Here is a 19,422-nt window from a genome sequence, read left to right as displayed (position 1 = left end):
GTCGTTGGATGCGGAAGCTATTGCTTGTTGCAGAGATCTTATCGCAGAGCCTGACGAGCATGAACCGTACGAAAAATTAAAGGCGCGCATAATAGAAAGTTTCTCAGCGTCAGCCGAAAGTCAACTTCGTCAATTAATTAAAGGGCAGGTTTTAACCTCTGGTAAACCATCGCAGATTCTTGGCAGACTACGGAATTTAAATCCGGATAAACGTTGCGACGACGCGGTTTTGAAAACAATTTTTTTCGAGTACCTTACTCCTTACACGCGCGGAATTTTAGCAACTTCCGAATGTACTGATCTCGACAAGTTAGCTAAAATGGCCGACAAGATAGCTGAAACATCCAGCGAGGCTACTTACTGCGCGGCCGCGTCCACTAAAGAATCGACATCATCCGTTAACAGATCACAATCATCGGATTTAGTAAGCAAGGTTGATCGCCTTGTTACCGAACTCGCAGCTCTCACGACTTTAGTCAAGCGATCGAGCAGGTCACGTACCGACAGCGGTTCGAGCAATAATCGTGCGCGTTCTAAAAGCAGATCCAGACTCTGTTGGCCTCACAAGACCTTCGGAGATAAGGCGCGCACATGCAAGGGTACCGACAAATTCCCGTGTTCGTGGCCGAAGTGCAAGGCCATTACAAATGACAAAGAAAGCGAGAAGGGGGAATAGTCGGGTCTGCCAAAGTGGAGGCGAATGAAGCAGACCCACATTCATCGGTACGCCTTCAAATTCGCGACCGTGTCACTGGGGAATTATTCCTAATTGATACAGGCGCAGAAATCTCATTGCTGCCAGTCGGCAATACAGATAAGTTAACTCCCAGTAATTTTAAACTATACGCGGCTAATGACACTCCAATTAATACTTATGGGCAGTCATTTCGAACCTTGCACCTCGGTATACGTCCACTCACGTGGAATTTTTGTTTAGCATCAGTACCGTATCCTATTATAGGGGCCGATCTGATAAAAAACTACGGTCTCTTGCCTGATCTTAAGCATCACAGGCTTATCGACCCAATAAATAACGCGTTTACTCGAGGCGTCGTCAAGACAGTTTCAAGTCCACCCATTAGCATGGTCAACCCTTCTATGAAATTCGCGCAAATATTAGCTGAATTTCCGGAGGTCATCGGGCCTACGCAATCGGTTCGAATTATTAAAAACGATATTATGCATCACATTGTCACTACGGGCCCACCCGTCGCTGGGCGTCCGCGTAGACTAAGCCCACAGAAATTGAGAGTCGCGAAAGCTGAATTCAAGCGATTGATCGAGCTCGGTATTTGTAGACCATCCAGCAGCCCCTGGGCTAGCCCCATTCACATGGTCAAAAAGAAAGACGGTTCCTGGAGAATTTGCGGAGATTATCGTGGTCTCAACGCGGTGACCGAACCGGATAGGTTTTCCGTCCCGAATTTGAACGACTGCTCCTCCAATCTTCGTGGTAAAACTGTATTTTCTAAGCTCGATCTCCACCAAGCATTCAACCAAATTCCGGTCGCGCCAGAAGACATTCCTAAGACGGCTGTTATCACACCGTTTGGACTCTTTGAATATATGTACATGACATATGGCCTTAGAAACGCCAGTCAAACTTTTCAACGTAAAATTTATTGTGCGCTTGGCGATCTGGAATTTGTGTTCGCTTTTATTGATGACATTCTCATAGCATCCTCATCGCCGGAGGAGCATGAGAGGCATCTGCGAATAGTATTACAGCGGTTACAAGAACATAACTTACGACTCAATGTCGAAAAATGTCAGTTTGGCAAATCTGAAATTGAATTTCTCGGTTATATTGTAAATAGCGAAGGATGCTCACCATCTTCCGAGAAAGTTCAAGCCATTATTAACTCTCCTAAACCCCGCACTATTCTAGAATTGCGCCGATTTCTCGGTAGTATTAACTTTTATCATCGGCTATTACGCAACGCGGCTAGCATTCAAGCGCCATTAAATGAATACCTTCGTGATTCGCGCAAAAATGATAAACGATCGATCGTATGGACTCCTATCGCGGAAGAGGCCTATATTAAATGCAAAGAGAATTTAGCCAACGCAGCAATGCTGGCACACCCGGCGGAAGAGGCGGAAACTCGTCTTGTTTGCGATGCGTCTGACTACGCCATGGGAGCGGTTCTCGAACAACGCCTCGACAATATGTGGAAACCTCTCGGTTTTTTCTTGCGCAAATTTTGTCCAGCGCAAATGAAATATAGCGCCTACGATCGCGAATTAACAGCTATTTTTGAAGCTACTAAGTATTTTCGATACTTTTTAGAGGGTCGTGACTTTAAAATTGTTACAGACCACAAACCGCTCATTTACGCGTTTGTACAACGTTCAGATAAAGCCTCGCCACGGCAGCAAAGGCAACTCTCGTTCATATCGCAATTTACCACGCGTATCAAGCATATATCGGGTAGCGACAATGTCGTCGCCGATTTTCTTTCTCGTGTTGAAACCATTCGCTTGCCGACCGAAATCGAATTAATCGAGCTCGCCGAAGAGCAGGAACGCGACGAAGAACTACAAGTAATTCGTGAGACCCCGGATTTTCCGCTTACCATGAAACGTATTCAATGGGGCCCAACTCACACCACGCTTTATTGTGAGATGACCGGAGAAACCATTCGACCGTACATACCGGCATCCCTTCGCAAACGCGTATTTCATTTATTTCATAACACAGCTCATCCAAGTGCTAAAGTCACAGATCGCGTCATTCGCCAACGTTACGTATGGCCTAATATGCATCGTGACATCGCGAAATGGTGCAAAAACTGCATCGATTGTCAACAGTCAAAAATCACTCGGCACGTGCAATCAATTCCAGATAAATTTGTCGCACCAGATGCCCGCTTCGAACATGTGCATATGGATATAGTAGGTCCCTTGTACGAGTCAGACGGGTATAAATACTGCCTTACGCTTATCGATTGATTTTCGCGTTGGCCTGTAGCCGTCCCTCTGAAAAATATAGAAGCTACAACAATCGTGCGAGCATTTTACGATAACTGGATCGCGAATTTCGGTGCACCTAAAACATTAACTACCGACCAAGGCAGTCAGTTTGAATCGCAATTATTTATAGCGCTTCTACAGCTAATCGGCTGTCAGCGCATTCGCACTACAGCGTATCATCCTGCCTCAAACGGTTTAATCGAGCGATGGCACAGAACCTTTAAAGCTGCAATTATGTGTCATGCAAACGAGCAGTGGACAAGTGTGCTTTCAACCGTATTATTAGGTTTACACACTCACGTCCGTCTCGACACCGGAGCGTCGCCCGCGGAATTTGTTTATGGAACAACCCTGCGTATTCCGGGCGAATTTGTACTTCCCGACGATTTTACTCCTAATCCGCACGCATTCATCGAAGAATTTCGCGAATACATGCGTAAAGTTAAACCAGTTCCTGTAGAACACAGACACAAAAAACGTGCATTTTATTTCAAAGACTTACAATCGTGCACACATGTTTTTCTTCGCGTAGGAGGTACTAAAAAAGGTCTCGAACGTCCATACACAGGACCGCATCGTATTATTAAGCGAGTTTCCGACCGCGTTTTCGACATAGATGTAAACGGCACCGAGCGCAGCGTGTCCGTAGAAAATATAAAACCAGCATACCTTGTACCTGACGACCTAATTAATCCGTCCGTCGATGTACAACCGGCACTAAGGACTTATGTACGTCCTAAAAAGCATGTTACCTTTGCCTGTTAAAATAATTTTTTAAAAAAATTTATGTTCCTCACGAAGCTATGTATACCAAAGTTTAAGTTAAGCATTATATTTAGCGTTACAAGCGAGCTATTCAATAGTAGCATTTATTCGTTGTTACTCGGGGGGGAGTATGTGGGGAATTGCTACCGCCATGTCTCCCTAGCGCATAGTGGGGCAATCTAGAGCCTTTTCTTATTAAGAGTTTGCTGCTTGCACGCAGAGCCAGCGAGATTAGATTTTGTTCAACGCTCGACTGAGAAGGTTCATTCTACAACCAATAAACCTATTTTTCTCACTGTAATTCTGTGTGGTCCATCAATCTCCTCAATCACGTCTACAACGGACTGTGGATCCGTCCTGGAATCAGACATCCAGGGAATTTCCCACATGCGAGCGTCGCGATAATTTCACTGACTAGAGGCGCTAGCATAACCGTTGCCAACACGCGATTGGAGATGGTCGGCGATGACGCAAGATGTTTTCGTAAAGCGTGTAACCGTCGTTCAAGTCCGAACGTGTTTGAGCGAGTTCGAGACGAGCAGCGTGCGAGAGAGTTCGAAGTAAATCATCGAAGAGATCGGTCGTGCGCCGGAGGGCTCGTGCCTTTGTAATCGCATCCCGGCATATCGACACGCAATTCGTAAGTCCGTGCAATGGACTTCGCGACAATGTAAAAGTGAAATACATTCGAGTTAACGTTATTTATCCTTGTCTTCTTTCCCCTCATCACTACCCTCGTATTCCTACGTAACAAGCGCGGGGTCGTATTCTATACTCGTGCTTCGTAGTCGAGGTCGTCCTGCATATTCCTCCAAGAATACCGGTGAAACAACATTAACATTTCTAAGACATTTACACGGCAATGAAAGCGCTCGCGGCTAAGTTCCTTCAGGCTCACGGTGCTCTCGAATAACGATTGCCGAAAACAGAATGCGAATACAGATTACTCACAACCGGCTCACAGGGCCTGTATATATACCCCTAGTTCGGTGGCGTCCCGAGGTAAGGGACTACAATACGCGGGAATATCACGTGAGACCATCCGAGTATCGCGTGATTTTCCGAGAGCGACGTGTGCCGGTCCAAACTATCAATATTGCACGCTTAATAAAGGAACTTATCAATTTATCTACTAGTTTAGTTATTATACTTTAACTACAATACAATATACTTATACTACTTTACACTATCCTTAACAGACGTTCTACTAATTATTTTACAATAATGTCGACATTATTAACAGAATGCGCGTTTGCGACACGAACACGCAACAATATAAAATTCGCTGTTTGTTGCAAATCCGTCGATACATTTCAAGATCATCAGCATATAACAAAATTTAAAATATATAAAATATACAATATTTAAAATATATAGCAATGTCATTTATAAATAAAATAAATAAAGGAGGACCAAGATGTGAGCTCTGTAATACCCCAGATAAAACTGTTATGCTTCTGGAAAAATGATTATTATACTTTACGAATTGAGACCTGTTTGAAAGGAAACAAGATATCCATCGCAAAAGAGAGTTCCCGAATCCGAGAATTCGAAGTTTACAAAGTAAAATAGTATGTGATTAACCGTATCAAAGGCTTTTCTAAAATCGGTATAAACTGAAGCGACTTGAGACCCACTCTCAACAGCAGTGTTAAAAAACTATAATAGTCAACAAGGTTTGTCGTCGTTGAGCGTCCCTGAACAAATCCATGTTGTTCTTTAATCATTATATTCTTACATAGAAAGCCAAAGTTTACGCGCCACAATACTTTCGAAGTTTTCCGGCATAATATTTTGCTCGTATATGGGACGATAGTTAGAGACCGATTGTCAGTCACCCTCCTTAAAAATTAGGGAGACGAGACATTGTTTCCATAGTGCAGTAAGTAAGTAGTAAGCAAAAGTACTATCTTTCAATGACTTATTAAAGATCAGCCATAGAAATCTGGATGCGATAAAAATACAGAATTAAAAAAATAGCGGTGGAATGCCGTCCATACCCGCAGCACAGCTCAATGATAGAATGTTAATCTCATTATACACTTTCTCTATGGATATGTCCAAGAATAAAAGATCCAGGGACTGAGTCGAATTAGAATCATTATCAGTTAGAATCATATACGTTCCCTGCACCATTATTTGTATAAATCGACTCAAAGTAATTCGCGATGGCCTCGTCATCTTCCAGTAACTGATTATTATATAAAATTTGAGAGGTGCGAGATTCAGAAGATCTTGTATTTTTGATAAATCTCCAAAAGATTTGCGTATCGTTTGGTAGAGCACGTTCAGTTTTATCAATATAATTATACCAACAAGTGGCTGACAGAGATTTGCATCTAGCTCTTATGTGAGAGGAGGTCAAGTAATCAGAAAACGCATGTGTACGCTTATATCTCAAATGCGCCGACTTCTTCGCCTTAACAAGTGAAATTAATTTCCTTGAAAACCATGCAGGATAAGTTGATTCTGTGATAGAATCAAAGGGAATGTGTGCAGAGATTACGGAACTTAGATGGAAGTAAAGGAGTTCAGTTGCCTCATCGACCGAAATATTTGCAAGAGCAGTATCCGAGTCAAATACAGCCTAAGTAGTCATTGATAGTAGAAAAATCAGCACGTTCGAAACTCAGTCCCCTGCGAGAATTTCTGGGAGAACGGGCTGTGATAGGGAGGGGTAAGGCGAGTTCAAAAGCAAGACGATGTCCATCACGGGATGAGAGGTTCAAAGGCAGCATACACATGAAAATTTTTGAAAAAAAAAATAAAACAAGCTCCAACTCATTGCCCAATGCATTTCTTACTGCGTTATGTTGGCGAAATTTGCAAAGATTAAAGTATTCGACAACTATGTCTGCATGTCTTAAGTGCGAGCCATCGCTAGCACAATAATTCAGTGGAGAATTATTTTGATGCCATGTAGTATTCGGAAAAAAAATTAAACTCACCTAAGATAATAAATTTAGTGTCAGGATATGTATAACAAACATTCAGCACGGAACGGCAATGAAATTCGTAAACATCAGGCGAAGAATCCGGCGGAATGTTGTGACGTGACAAGTCGCGTCTCCTTCCCGGACGGGCTCGGCCGAGGGGAATTCGGGGATGCCTCCTCGTTAGAGCGAGAGGAGGGCGGTTGCGTATTAGTAATTGGTCTAATTAGCTGTTAAGTTTTTAAGGGATTGCCGGTGGTGGCCGGAGTCAACCTGTAACGGCCGGGAGCCGCAACGAGGAAGGGCAGAGGATTAAGGAGACGGCCAGGGGACATGGCTGAAAGTCGGATCGCCCGGACCTCCCCGCAAGTGCATGAGCGGCGCCGGCCGGAGTTCACTCCGCACTCGGTCGTAACAGCGGCAGGATAACGATCTGGAAGACCCCGGGACACCCCCGAGCGAAACGTCAGTCAGACCAGGGTGCCGAGGAGCGGCCCAGGGAAAGGCACAGCCCTGGGGCCGTCGCCCCGAGGGGATGCCGGCGGACGGGGCCGAGGCCCGGCCAGCCTGACCCCGAACGCCGACTCGATCATCGCGGCCCGGACAGCCGGTTGATTCGAAAAGCCCGCGCCGAATCGGAGGTAGTTGGAGCGGCGCCGCCGGAAGGGGAGGCGCGTGAGAAGCTGAGGCGCCGATGAGAGCGCCCTAGAATTGGAGTGGCGCCCCCGGAAGGAGCGGCGCACGTGCGGCCTAGGCGCAGGGAGCGCTAGGATCGGCAATCCGGTCGAGCGACACGCTACAGCGCAGGCGCGGGGAACCGGCGCGATCCCGGCAGGCTATCGTTTCCGACACTGTCGTGCCGGCTAAAGTACAGGACGCATCTCCCGGATCCCGAGCTGCCCGGACTGCCGAAGGGACGACGACACATTGTAAGGTCACCACTCTGGCGTCCCCGCGTTAAGAAAAAGAGGGTTCGCTTGAGGCACTGGCCCATGGCACGCATCGGTTACCTGAGCGCCGCAGGATTACCTGTGGACTGCGAGACGAGCGCGTGCGGTATCTTGCGCTCGCATTAAGATAGAGTCGGGTGAAAATCGTGCCAGAGCCTTGCCGAGAGTGAGCTCTCTAGTGCGTAGAGACCAATTGTGCCCTCCCCGCGAGCACCGCCGCGGCCGACAGTCGCGTGGCGTTGAGATATGTGAATCGGATTAATCGGGTCGAATTGTGTAGCGTCTCGGTAAATTAATGTAGGTAATCGTATCGCGTTATTCGTAATCGTGTCGCGTTCCATTGTGATAGAGTTTATGTTCGTAATCGTGTCGCGTCTTGGCCATAGTATTTATGTTTGTCATTGTGTCGCGTCTTGGCCCTATTATTGAGAGTGATGCCTTGCGTGGCGATAACGGGAGCGAGTTGTGCGGGTAACGGCGAGCCGTGAGTGGTCATGTAATTTGAAGGGCACTTGCCCTCGTATTTGAGTAACGTATCCGGGCCCTCGAGGACGGCGAATATTGTGTTTGGCGGGACGGAAAGATCGACGGGATCGGCGCGGGGCCGCGGAATCTCCGTGCTTGCGAGAGAATTCGGGATTCGCGTGGCAAGCCGCGGGATCGTCCGCGATACGAGTCCTTATTTCGTGTTCGGGGGCAATCGCCGGCCAGCGTGGTCGACTCGGCGAGATCGCCCATAATTTTTGCGTCGTGCGGAATCGAGGTAGCCCGGGTGCGCGTTGAAGGAGCAACCGAAGGTGCGGCGAGTCGGTTCGTCGGCCTCGTGGCGTAAGTTCGTTGTGAGTCCGAAGCCAGGTACCGCGATACCTGAATCGTAATTTATGTTAAGCTTTCGTGTGTTCGTCTGCGTTTATCTGTTGCGTTGATCCAATCTACAGTGTGAAAGATTTGACATTACCGCGTGCACTTATTGCGTTATTGCGGCATTCGTGCGTCAGCCCATCCGACATTTTCGCGGTGATACGAGAAACTCAGACCGATTATACCTATTGATATTATCTGACTAAATATATCCTCTGTTATTATTATTTATTTTCTTGTGTGTGATTAATTGTGTGACGCCTCTCTCCGAATTCCCTGAAAAAGCCCTACGCCCTGAAGTATTGCCGGGAATATCGCGTTAGATATTATAGTGTACGGTGGTGCGATCCGTTGCACCTGGCGCCCAATCTTTGGTGTCGGAATTAGTTACGCGTGCTGCCAATCCACGATAGCCCTCCACCGGATTGCGAGACCGGAAAAAGCGTCGCAATGTAAACAGCAACAATAATAAATATCGAGAAAACAATTCTCATTTCAACAAAGAGGTACTCAGTGCCTAAGAGAGGTACGTCAATACAGCGGCTGTAAAAACAGTTACGTACAGCAATTAGAACATCACCTCCCTTTGAGTAGGCACTCTAGTGCTCATTTCTGTCAAAACGGAAAAATTTCTCCCTCTACCTCCAAAAATTTTAAATTATTTAGGCCCAGCTCAGCATCAGATATACTGGAATTTAACTACGTTTCAGAAAAAATAATAAAATCTAATTTTCCCGCGAAAGACTCGATCCAACACCGCAAATCGGATAATTTTGTCCTCAAGCCTTTTACATTTTGGTAGTACGCTAAAGGGTGGTAGTCACATTTTTTAGCACGTATTAGAAAAAGACAACGATTTTCGGCACACCGTTAAAGAATCTAATAGTCATATCCATAACACCTCTTAGTAATTTGAAACGTTTTTTCACTACAAGGAAATGCTCTCTCTGCTTCTCCTGTTTGATTCCAACTGGACCGGAGTAGCCATTTTTCTTTTTTATTCTGTCGATGGCGTCAGATTTAGATAGAAGCGAAACTCGCAAAGGTCTTATAAAAATTTTTTTGTAAAATTTATAATTTATTGCATATCCCCGTAGGGTTCGCAATCTACTACCAATACTATTCTTCTCCTCTCACTTTAACCTTTTGAACCAACGGCTTAACGTCTCTTTCCGAAAGACGGAGCCCAGTTTTCCCCGCACAAGAGCCTATCTTGCACGGAGGGGCGCAGCTATCGGAAAAACATTCCATGCTTACATGGCTCTAGTGGACTCGAACCTGGTTCTTCAGATTACGAGTCTGGCGCTCTACCACTAGACCATACTGCCGCCCTCGCAGAGGTCTTATATGACCTTATCTGAAGGCGCCGAGTTTTCGGACTTTAATATAAGGAGGATTTAACGGCTGTATCTTTCTGTATAATTTCCTCTGCCAAGAACATATCGTTTGAGGTGTCATCAGCTAAGGGGGAGGAAGGATTCAGTTCCTCAAGATTATAAAAAATTAAGTTCGACGATTTTATTTCTCTTTCAAGAATTTTCTCAATTAATTCCTTTTGATCAACAGAAGCGATGACGGATGAAATCTTACGTTCAATCTCGGTAACTCTGCCACTCAATCCCTGCATCTAAGTCATAATTCGCTCCATATTGGCTTGATACATGCCGAGAAATTTCTCGCAAAATTTTGCAAGCTCAGTACGTATAATCTCTTCGATTTTTAATGCTAACGGATCCACAGGGTTAGAAGAGTTCGAAATACAACAAAGAAATTCGCTGTCCGCGTAGGGATGGCCTGAGCGGGCTAAACAACCAGGCTGAGAGGTAATGCCACACGCATTGCAGACCCAGATACGATCGAGCAACTCAGCGATATCGAAGGACAGGACGAGGAGTCAAAAGGAAGCGACAACTGGAGACGAGAGGGCAATCGGAATCAGGGAGCAGATCAATAACGGGCATTCTTGTACGCAATAACTGTAAAACGGATTTAAGTAAATTATCGTTTATTGAACGTGTCGTGTGTTATAATCCTTCCCGCCTCCTCCGTGGAATAAAAGATCCCCGGTGTCCCTCTTCCAAAAAAAGGGCACAACAAATGGTGGCAGCGTGAGGGATCCAGTGGCAGGACGGGAACGGCAGCTGAAACAGAAAAATAAGTGAATCAGTGAGGCAGTGTAACATCCTCAACGGAGACACAGGCAGCCAGATTCAAAAACAGCGGACAACACGGTAGCGGCCGACGAGGGACAAACGAGCAGCGTAACCCGAGAAGGCGCCGACCTACCTCAACGGAGGCCGACAGATAAGGCGGCACGAGCACCGACCAGCAACATGCGACTAGCGACCGTAATGTAAGTTGATTAAGCAAATTATGTAAAGCGCAATCACCGTAAATGTCAGAAAACGAAAATCCACCTGCGGAACTAAACCAATCGTGGCTCCATAGCGAGACGTCACGACGAGCGCGTAGAAATAGACCGTTAAGCCCCGTGCAAACGACTGAAGAAGTCGTAAGCGATAATCGCGAAACCGTGCGTAGAAATTTAGACGCGTACTACTCAAGCGAAAGCGAATCAGAACCGGAATTACACCCGAACAGCGTAATCGAACGCGAACAATTCGACGATTCCGTTATAATTTTAGACGCGAGAGTAATAGGACAAAATAACTGCCCCGACGAAAATAGACTCCACCCCTCACACGCGCACGCACAATCCGAAGACGCGAACAGTACGACCAGTAGGCGAACACACAGACGAGAGTTCTCATTGACCTCGTATGATAGCAGCGTATTTGACCCGCAAGAATATTATTCTGCCCCGAGACACGTGAACGTAATCGAGATGGCGGAAGCAACAAATAGCAACCACGACGCGAATAACGTAAATGACAACACGCCGATAACCCCAGAGGAAATAGACGAAGAAATAAACCGTCTTAATCGAGTGCTATCACAAAGAGGCACCCCGGCGAATCACCGTAACCGGATACCCGCACGGGCCGGACCGCCGCGAGACGATAGAGATTCCATTCTCGACGAGATATTAAACGGAATCCGCAACTTACAAGATCGCGTAAATCAACTAAAAACGGCGAATCCTAAACGCCGCGAATTTCACGCGAGACGCGAGCCAAGTAACCACCCGTTCGAAGTAACGTACGGAAGAACGTCATATGATATTCGGAACCAAGCGGAGCGCGCAATCGGATATCTGCGTTTAAAAGAGGCACGAGACATGATACCCGAGTTCGACGGAGCCTCGAGTAAATTACAAGAATTCTTAAGCGCCGCGTCATATGCAATAAAAAATATAAATCCTATGGAAGAAGGAACGTTATTAGAAGCAGTGCTATGCACAAAGCTAAAAGGAAGAGCGATGATAGACTTTCAAACGCGAGAGATAAGAGATTTCGCACAACTAAAGAAGAAATTAGAAGTTTGCTATTTGAGCCGCAAAAGCACAACACACTTACAACTAGAGTTTAATACACTCAAGCAAAAACCCGGAGAAAATGCAAGAGCATTCGGATTAAGAGCCGATAAGCTAGCGATGGAGCTATACGACTCCATGATAGAGGGAAGAAATCACACCATAGAAAGCAAGCGAACTATATTAGAAACGATTCAACAGCAGGCATTATAGAATTTTCAATTAGGATTGAGAGACGAGATCAAGTTACTTGTCCGAGCTCAGCATTTCGCAACATTGCAAGAAGCGATTGCCGGAGCGAGCGCCGAGGAAAAAGTAAACGGGCCGAGTGGAATTCCGCCGCGTCCCAAAAATAATTATGCGTACTCACCGCAACCGCGCGATAACCGATCAATATTACAATGCCAAAAATGCGGAAAATACGGGCACCTCGGAAGGGAATGTCGTACCAATAGATATGCGAACCGTTTCTCCTTACCGAAACCCGATAGGACATCCCGCGTAAACGCGATAGATAAAGTCTGCAATTACTGCAAGAAGGCAGGGCACATGCGCGAAGAATGTTGGTTGTTAAATGGTCGACCAAATAAAGAAAGGACGAATCACAACAAATCTAATAATCCGCGAGGACAAAATAAAAATTTTTACCCGAAAACGAATGGCCCGAGAAAAAAGGACAGTAATTCAGCCGCGAATAGCGATGAGGAAGACAAAGAGGACACAAAGCAGCGCCGACCGGCGTTAGAGTATCAGGTGTCACACATGACGAACAAGCCGCAAAAGCGTGCAGGGCTGGACTTAATCACTCTGCCCATGCGAGAAGCGAAGCGCGAAAAAATAAATTTACTGTTCGATACCGGAGCGGCCGTATCAATAATAAAAGTAAAACATTTGAAAGGCGAAACAATGATAGAAGAGGATAAAATGGCCCTTACAGGAGTAACAGGTCATAAAGCCCATACGATTGGAAAATTTACAGCAACTATCGACTTGAAAGATAGAAAGATCAAGCACACGATATATGTCGTCAAGGATGATTTTCCGATAGAATACGACGGAATACTAGGCGTAGATTTTATAAAGAAACATCGAGCGTCATATAGTTACGAGTCGAGCTCAATACGCATAGGGAATAGCACATTAAAATTATACCCGTATAAGAAAATGGTTTTGAAACCGCGAAGCGAGACAATAGTACAAGTCGCGACCGATAAAAATTCACTAGGAATAATACAGGCAGAAGAGACAATGCCAGGAGTGTTCATAGGAAATTGCCTGGTGATGCCAGAAAACTTTCTATGTCCGGCAAGCATACTAAATACGGCGAAGAAGACAGTCGAAATGCTAATGCCGCAAGTAACATTAGAAGAGTTAGAGCAAGAAGAAGCAAAAGAGATAGAAATAAACCAAGTAGACAAAGCAGAAGAAACAATGCCGCGTAGCGAAAAAGTCGAAAAACTGATACGCACGCAACACTTAAACGAATTAAGAAGAAAAGAAAACCATTATGGAAATTTGCAGAGATTACAGCGATGTATTGCATGTGGAAGGAGAACCACTGACATGCACTGATATCGTCGCGCATAAGATTACCACGAAGGCGGGCAGCGTACCGGTCAACGTCCGACCGTACCGTTTGCCAGAAAAGCACAAGGAAGAAGTGAATAGACAAGTGAAAGAGATGGTGAAAAACGGAATTATTAGACCTAGCACGAGCCCGTGGAATGCGCCGTTGCTAGTAGTACCGAAGAAAAGAGACGCATCAGGAAAATTAAAACTGAGAGTGGTAATAGATTTTCGGTTTGTGAACGACCTAACGGAGGGAGATTCCTTCCCATTGCCAAACATAACCGATATCCTAGACCAACTGGGAAAAGCAAAATATTTTACCACGCTAGACCTCGCCTCGGGATATCATCAAATCCCGATGGAAGAAGAAGATAAAGAAAAAACTGCGTTCTCGACACAATACGGACATTACGAGTATAATCGAATGCCTTTTGGATTGAAAAATGCCCCAGCGACATTTCAACGAGCAATAATAGCCGTTTTAACAGGACTAGTAGGATTACAATGCTTAGTCTATCTAGACGATATAATAGTATACGGAGCAAGTTTACAAGAGCACAATAAGAGATTAATTGAAGTGCTAAAAAGACTGAGAAACTATAATTTGAAATTACAGCCCGATAAATGTGAATTCCTTCGGAAAGAAGTGACGTATCTCGGACATGTAATAACAGAAAACGGAATCTCGCCAGACCCTTCAAAATTAGAAGCAGTAAAAAGCTTCCCGAGACCAACAAAGGTAAAGGACATCCAGGCTTTCGTAGGATTAGCCGGATACTATCGAAGATTTATTAAAGATTTTTCAGCAATCGCCAAGCCACTCACAAAAATGACCAGAAAATATATCAAATTCGAGTGGAACGCAGAACAACAAAACGCATTTGAAATACTTAAAGAAAAACTAACCACAGCACCGGTATTAAAATACCCGGACTTCTCCCAAGAATTTGTAGTAACGACCGACGCGTCAGATTACGCAATAGGAGCCATACTGTCACAGGGAAAGATAGGTCAAGATCAACCCGTGGCGTATGCGAGCAGAGTACTATCTAAAGCCGAGCAAAATTACAATACTACCAAGAAAGAATTACTAACGATAGTATGGGCGGTGAAACACTTCCGACCATACGTTTATGGAACAAAATTTACCATAGTGACAGACCATAAATCATTGGTTTAGCTATTTAACGTAAAGGACCCCGGATCACGATTAATCCGATGGAGGTTGAAATTAGAAGAATACGATTACACTATCGTACACAAGGCCGGTCAAGAGAATAGAAACGCGGATGCGCTGAGTCGACATGTGCCAACAGATATCAACAAGATAGAGAAGGAAGAGAATAACGAAGAGGAAAGCGAAAGAAAATACACAGAAGAAGAGAAGCAACGTATATTATACGAATACCATGATGCACCTGTAGGAGGACATCAGGGTGTGGAACGCACCATAAACCGAATAAGGTTGACGCATAATTGGAGAGGATTAACTCGAGACGTCGAAGATTACATTAATAAATGCGAACTATGTCAGAAGAACAAGTTATCGCGAAAAAATAAAGCACCCTTAGTAATAACAGACACCGCGAACAAACCGTTCGAAAAATGTGTTCTAGATATAGTAGGACCACTGATGGTGACCGAAAACGGAAATAAATATATCCTCACGTTTCAGGATAATTTATCAAAATTCAGTAAGGCGATACCCGTACCTAATCAAGAAGCGAATACAATCGCGAAAGAATTTTTCACAAAGATTATCTTTGAATACGGTATCCCCGACAAAATACTGACGGATAGAGGAACGAATTTCCTTAGCGAGATATTTAAAAGCACGTGTAAATTACTGAAGATAGAAAAAATTCAAACAACGGCCTACCATCCTGAGAGTAATGGAGCATTGGAACGCTCTCATAGAACATTAGCCGAATACTTGCGACATTATATTAACGCGGACCAGACAGACTGGGACGAATGGACGCCATACGCAATGTTCGCGTATAACACGACGCCACACACAGCGACCGGGTTTACACTCTTTGAATTAGTATACGGGCACCGAGCGACACTACCGACGGCACTGTCGCAACCACCGAAACCAACGTATACTTATGACGATTACGCGCAAGAGCTAAAAAAAAAATTAAGAGCGACACAACGAGTTGCAAAGGAACATTTGCGAAACGAAAAATCTAAGGCCAAGGAGACGTATGATAAGAAGACAAAAGAAATTAATTTTCGAGTGGGAAACAAAGTTCTCTTGCACGACGAAACGGTGCGTAGAGGGAGATCGAAAAAATTAGAATCCCCGTGGATAGGACCATATGAAATAATCGAAAAACATTCAGACGTCAATTACACGATCAAAAAGGGACGGAAAACCACGCGAGTACACGTAAACCGATTAAAGCCCTTTATAGAACAGTAAAAACAGCGTAAAAGAACAAAAACAAGCAATAGAAAGTAGGCAATAGAAAATAGGCGATAGTAAAAACTAAAGAAAATAAGATAATAAGTACTTACCGAACATCAAACATGTCGCACCACACGGCGTCCGGTGGCCACATCCAATGTGACCTCCAGGGGGTAGAGGAGATGCATCCATGTACCCGGGGGCGTTAACAACGCTTCCGCGTAGGAGGGAGGGGGCGACGTCGGCCCCGAACCCAAATTCGCCGCCACCCGCGCACTAAGCGCGGCACCCTCACTCACGGCACCCGCACGAGCAGCGCGTAGCCAGTACGTGCGCCAACATGCGTCGCACGTCGACGGAACAAAAAAGCGGTTACACAGCCTGCACCTCATTTTACAATTAGCGCAAACAAATATGTGCTCAGATCCGAACCACGTCTCCAGAGCAACTAAACGCGCGAGGAGAAAAAAAAAACGCGAGGAGAAGTCATTATCAAGCCAAGGTAAAAATTCGAAGAAAGGTGACATGAGTCCTTATCTTACAGGACGCTGATCGTCGTCCAGCACTTCGCGAAAAAAGCGAAACCTGAGACAGCACCATCGTACGAGATACGACAATTCAGCAGCGAGCCGGGAATATACTTTGAGAGAACCGGACAATTGCAACAGGTAGAAGCTACATGGAAACTAGCGGTTAAAATCGACGTAGCAGCCCTAGGAAACCGATATCACCAACTTCAGGAATTTCTACAGCAAGCCGAAGAAGAATGCGAAACGATAATCGCAAAGGACACGCAGCAGACGTGCAAAAACATTCTCCATACGATAGAGAAAAATAACAAAAAATTAACGCAACTATTAATGCGATTACAGACTATATATAAAACCAATAATAATAAACAAGGTTTAATAGACGCGATCGGCACGATCAGCAAAACGCTGTTCGGCACTATGGATGCCGACGACGCAAAACACATACAGGAGCAGCTTGAACTGATACAAAATCAGCAACAGACTCTACGGCACACCGCAAAAAGTCAATTAAAGGTGATAAATGCCACGATAGGCCACATGGAGGCCTTAGAAAAATCGTTATACCACAACGAACAACTGATGACGAACGTCACGAGACGGATACAGCTGGACACAGCACTGTACGCCATAAGAGAAGAAATAGACGAACAGCTTTTAATACTAACCACAATTACAGAGGATCTAATGGAAGACGTGAAAGACACGATAGACTACCTCACATATTCGCGGGAAAGAGTAATACTCACCCGCCTATTACCAATAGAAAAAATAATAACCGAACTAAAAGAGGCAACGTCACAATTGACGCATGGATCCCACTTTCCTTTTAAAACTAGATTAGAAAATTGGAACGAGATACAAAACTATGTAGAAATTAACGCATATTATGATAAACCGAACATTTATACCATAATCAAATTTCCCGTGGTAGCATACCCCGTGTATGACATAATAAAAACGACACCATTACCTGTCCATAACCACGCGAATATTTTCACATTCCTAAAAATTACTCACAACATATTAGCAATAGATAAAGAGAATCATAATTACATAACGCTAGAGGAACGCGATTTAAACGACTGTAAACGAAACGGAGTAAAATATGTATGTAACCGAAACTACCCGGTATATTTTGTAAAAGCCGACGCACCATGCGAAGTACAAGTTTACGTAAAAACGCCAGGATATGTAAACACCTGCGAGAAACGTCAAATAATGTCAAACGTAACCTTATGGATAACACTAAGCGAACCACAAACGTGGCTATTCTCAACGCCGAAAAAACAACAGCTGACGATTCAATGTAATGAACAGGCAGAACAAAAAATAGAAATAGAAAGAACAGGGAAACTAAGTATAATCGAAAATTGTAAACTAACCACTCCCGACATTATTATAAAAACAAAAAGACAAACGACTATGAGACAAATAAAAATGCACTTAGCAGATTTTAACCTAACGCTAACAAACAAAAATAAAAATATTAACGAACAAGCGAAAAAAGAAATTAAATTAGAACCTGTAATTAGGAATCCGAACGAACTAATGGAATTAAGTCTAGAAATAAGCGACATAAATAAAGAATTGGAAAAATCCCAAGACACCCTAATAAAAAATCCCTATGTCATATATCCCGTAGGATCGACACTTACGTTAATAATTATATTAAGCATAGTAGGAATAATCATCTATGTAATAAAAAGACATAAGAAACGAGCAAGCGCCCGACCGCATGTACAGGGCGACTCAGCGATACTATACTAGAACATAAGAAGAATGTAACCTCAGAACAAATAAAGAAAATAAACCACCCTAATAAAAATAGAAATAGGATAAGCAGCGAAAAATTGTAGCGAAAACTACAGACCGTAGTTTCCTTCTCTCAAAGGGGGAGGGATGTTGCGGCCCCAATTAAAATAACAATAAATAGTATTAAGAATAAAGACCGCGAAGAACAATAGGGAACGCGACCGCGAAAGCCCGAAAGAATTACGCAACGCCGAATCAGCAAGAGATGAGTTGCGCGATCGGCCCAGATACGATCGAGCAACTCAGCGATATCGAAGGACAGGACGAGGAGTCAAAAGGAAGCGACAACAGGAGTCGAGAGGGCAATCGGAGTCAGGAAGCAGATCAGTAACGGGCATTCTTGTACGCAATAACTGTAAAACGGATTTAAGTAAATTATCGTTTATTGAACGTGTCGTGTGTTATAATCCTTCCCGCCTCCTCCGTGGAATAAAAGATCCCCGGTGTCCCTCTTCCAAAAAAGGGGCACACAGTTTTTTCAAAGCCTGCAAAATACTCATTAATGGCGACGATAAGTTCCTCATTCGACGAGAATTTTTTCCTATCGAGCTAAATTTTCAAGTTTGAAAACAGGAAAAAGTCGTACGTGGCCAAATCCGGAGAATAGGGTGGATGTGGAATCATTCGAAGTCCAATTTGTGTAATTTTTCCATTGTGACTTGTGGGACGGCGCGTTGTCTTGGTGGAAAAGCACTTTTTTGCGCGCCAATCTTGGCCGTTTTTTTTTTCAGATCTTTTTTTAAACAATCCAATAATATTGCATAGTACTTTCCTGTTATTGTCTTACCTTTGTGCAAATAGTCAATCAAGATAATTCTTTGCAAATAAAAAAAAATAGTGGCCACCACTTTTTCAAGCGACAAAACAGTCTTCGTCTTATCCGTAGCATTTTCACCAAGCATTATCCACTACTTTGACTACTCTTTCGACTCAGGAGTGTAATGATGTATCTAAGTTTCCACAGTCGCGAATCGACGCCAAAACTCCTGTGGATTGCGCTTCAACATCGACAAACACTGCATTGAAACGTCCTTTTGAGTGCATTTTTAATCGAGAGTCAGCAATCGCGGCATCCATCGTGCACAGAGCTTTTTTACATGCAGTTTTTTTATGCAAGATGTTATGCACTCGTTCCGTGGAGATGCCTACGGCCTCAGCGATCTCACGCACTTTCACTGGG

The 19,422-nt window shown here is 44.3% G+C and overlaps 1 protein-coding gene across 1 annotated transcript; it reads left to right on the top strand.

Moving 5' to 3' along the window:
* The first annotated feature begins 1,083 nt into the window (after positions 1–1,083).
* Positions 1,084–18,197, top strand: LOC139821378 (uncharacterized). The gene is made up of 3 exons (XM_071792384.1): positions 1,084–2,648; positions 10,683–10,835; positions 16,442–18,197. The coding sequence occupies exons 1-3, from the start codon at positions 1,084–1,086 to the stop codon at positions 18,195–18,197; spliced, it is 3,474 nt and encodes a 1,157-aa protein (XP_071648485.1).
* Positions 18,198–19,422: the final 1,225 nt, after the last annotated feature.

This window comes from Temnothorax longispinosus, chromosome 11 (assembly GCF_030848805.1).
Source record: "Temnothorax longispinosus isolate EJ_2023e chromosome 11, Tlon_JGU_v1, whole genome shotgun sequence".
Classification (NCBI taxonomy): domain Eukaryota; kingdom Metazoa; phylum Arthropoda; class Insecta; order Hymenoptera; family Formicidae; genus Temnothorax; species Temnothorax longispinosus.
The sequence above is the reverse complement of the archived record's forward strand: the minus strand, read 5'-3'. Positions and strand labels throughout refer to the sequence as shown.

Excerpts from the sequence above, each read along its gene's own strand:
- LOC139821378 (XM_071792384.1), top strand. The coding sequence starts at position 1,084 with ATGGTCAACCCTTCTATGAAATTCGCGCAAATATTAGCTGAATTTCCG. Across the intron at positions 2,649-10,682 it reads ACCGGAGAAACCATTCGACC|GCAGCCAGATTCAAAAACAG; the intron begins GTACATACCGGC and ends ACGGAGACACAG. Across the intron at positions 10,836-16,441 it reads ATGCGACTAGCGACCGTAAT|GACGCTGATCGTCGTCCAGC; the intron begins GTAAGTTGATTA and ends CTTATCTTACAG.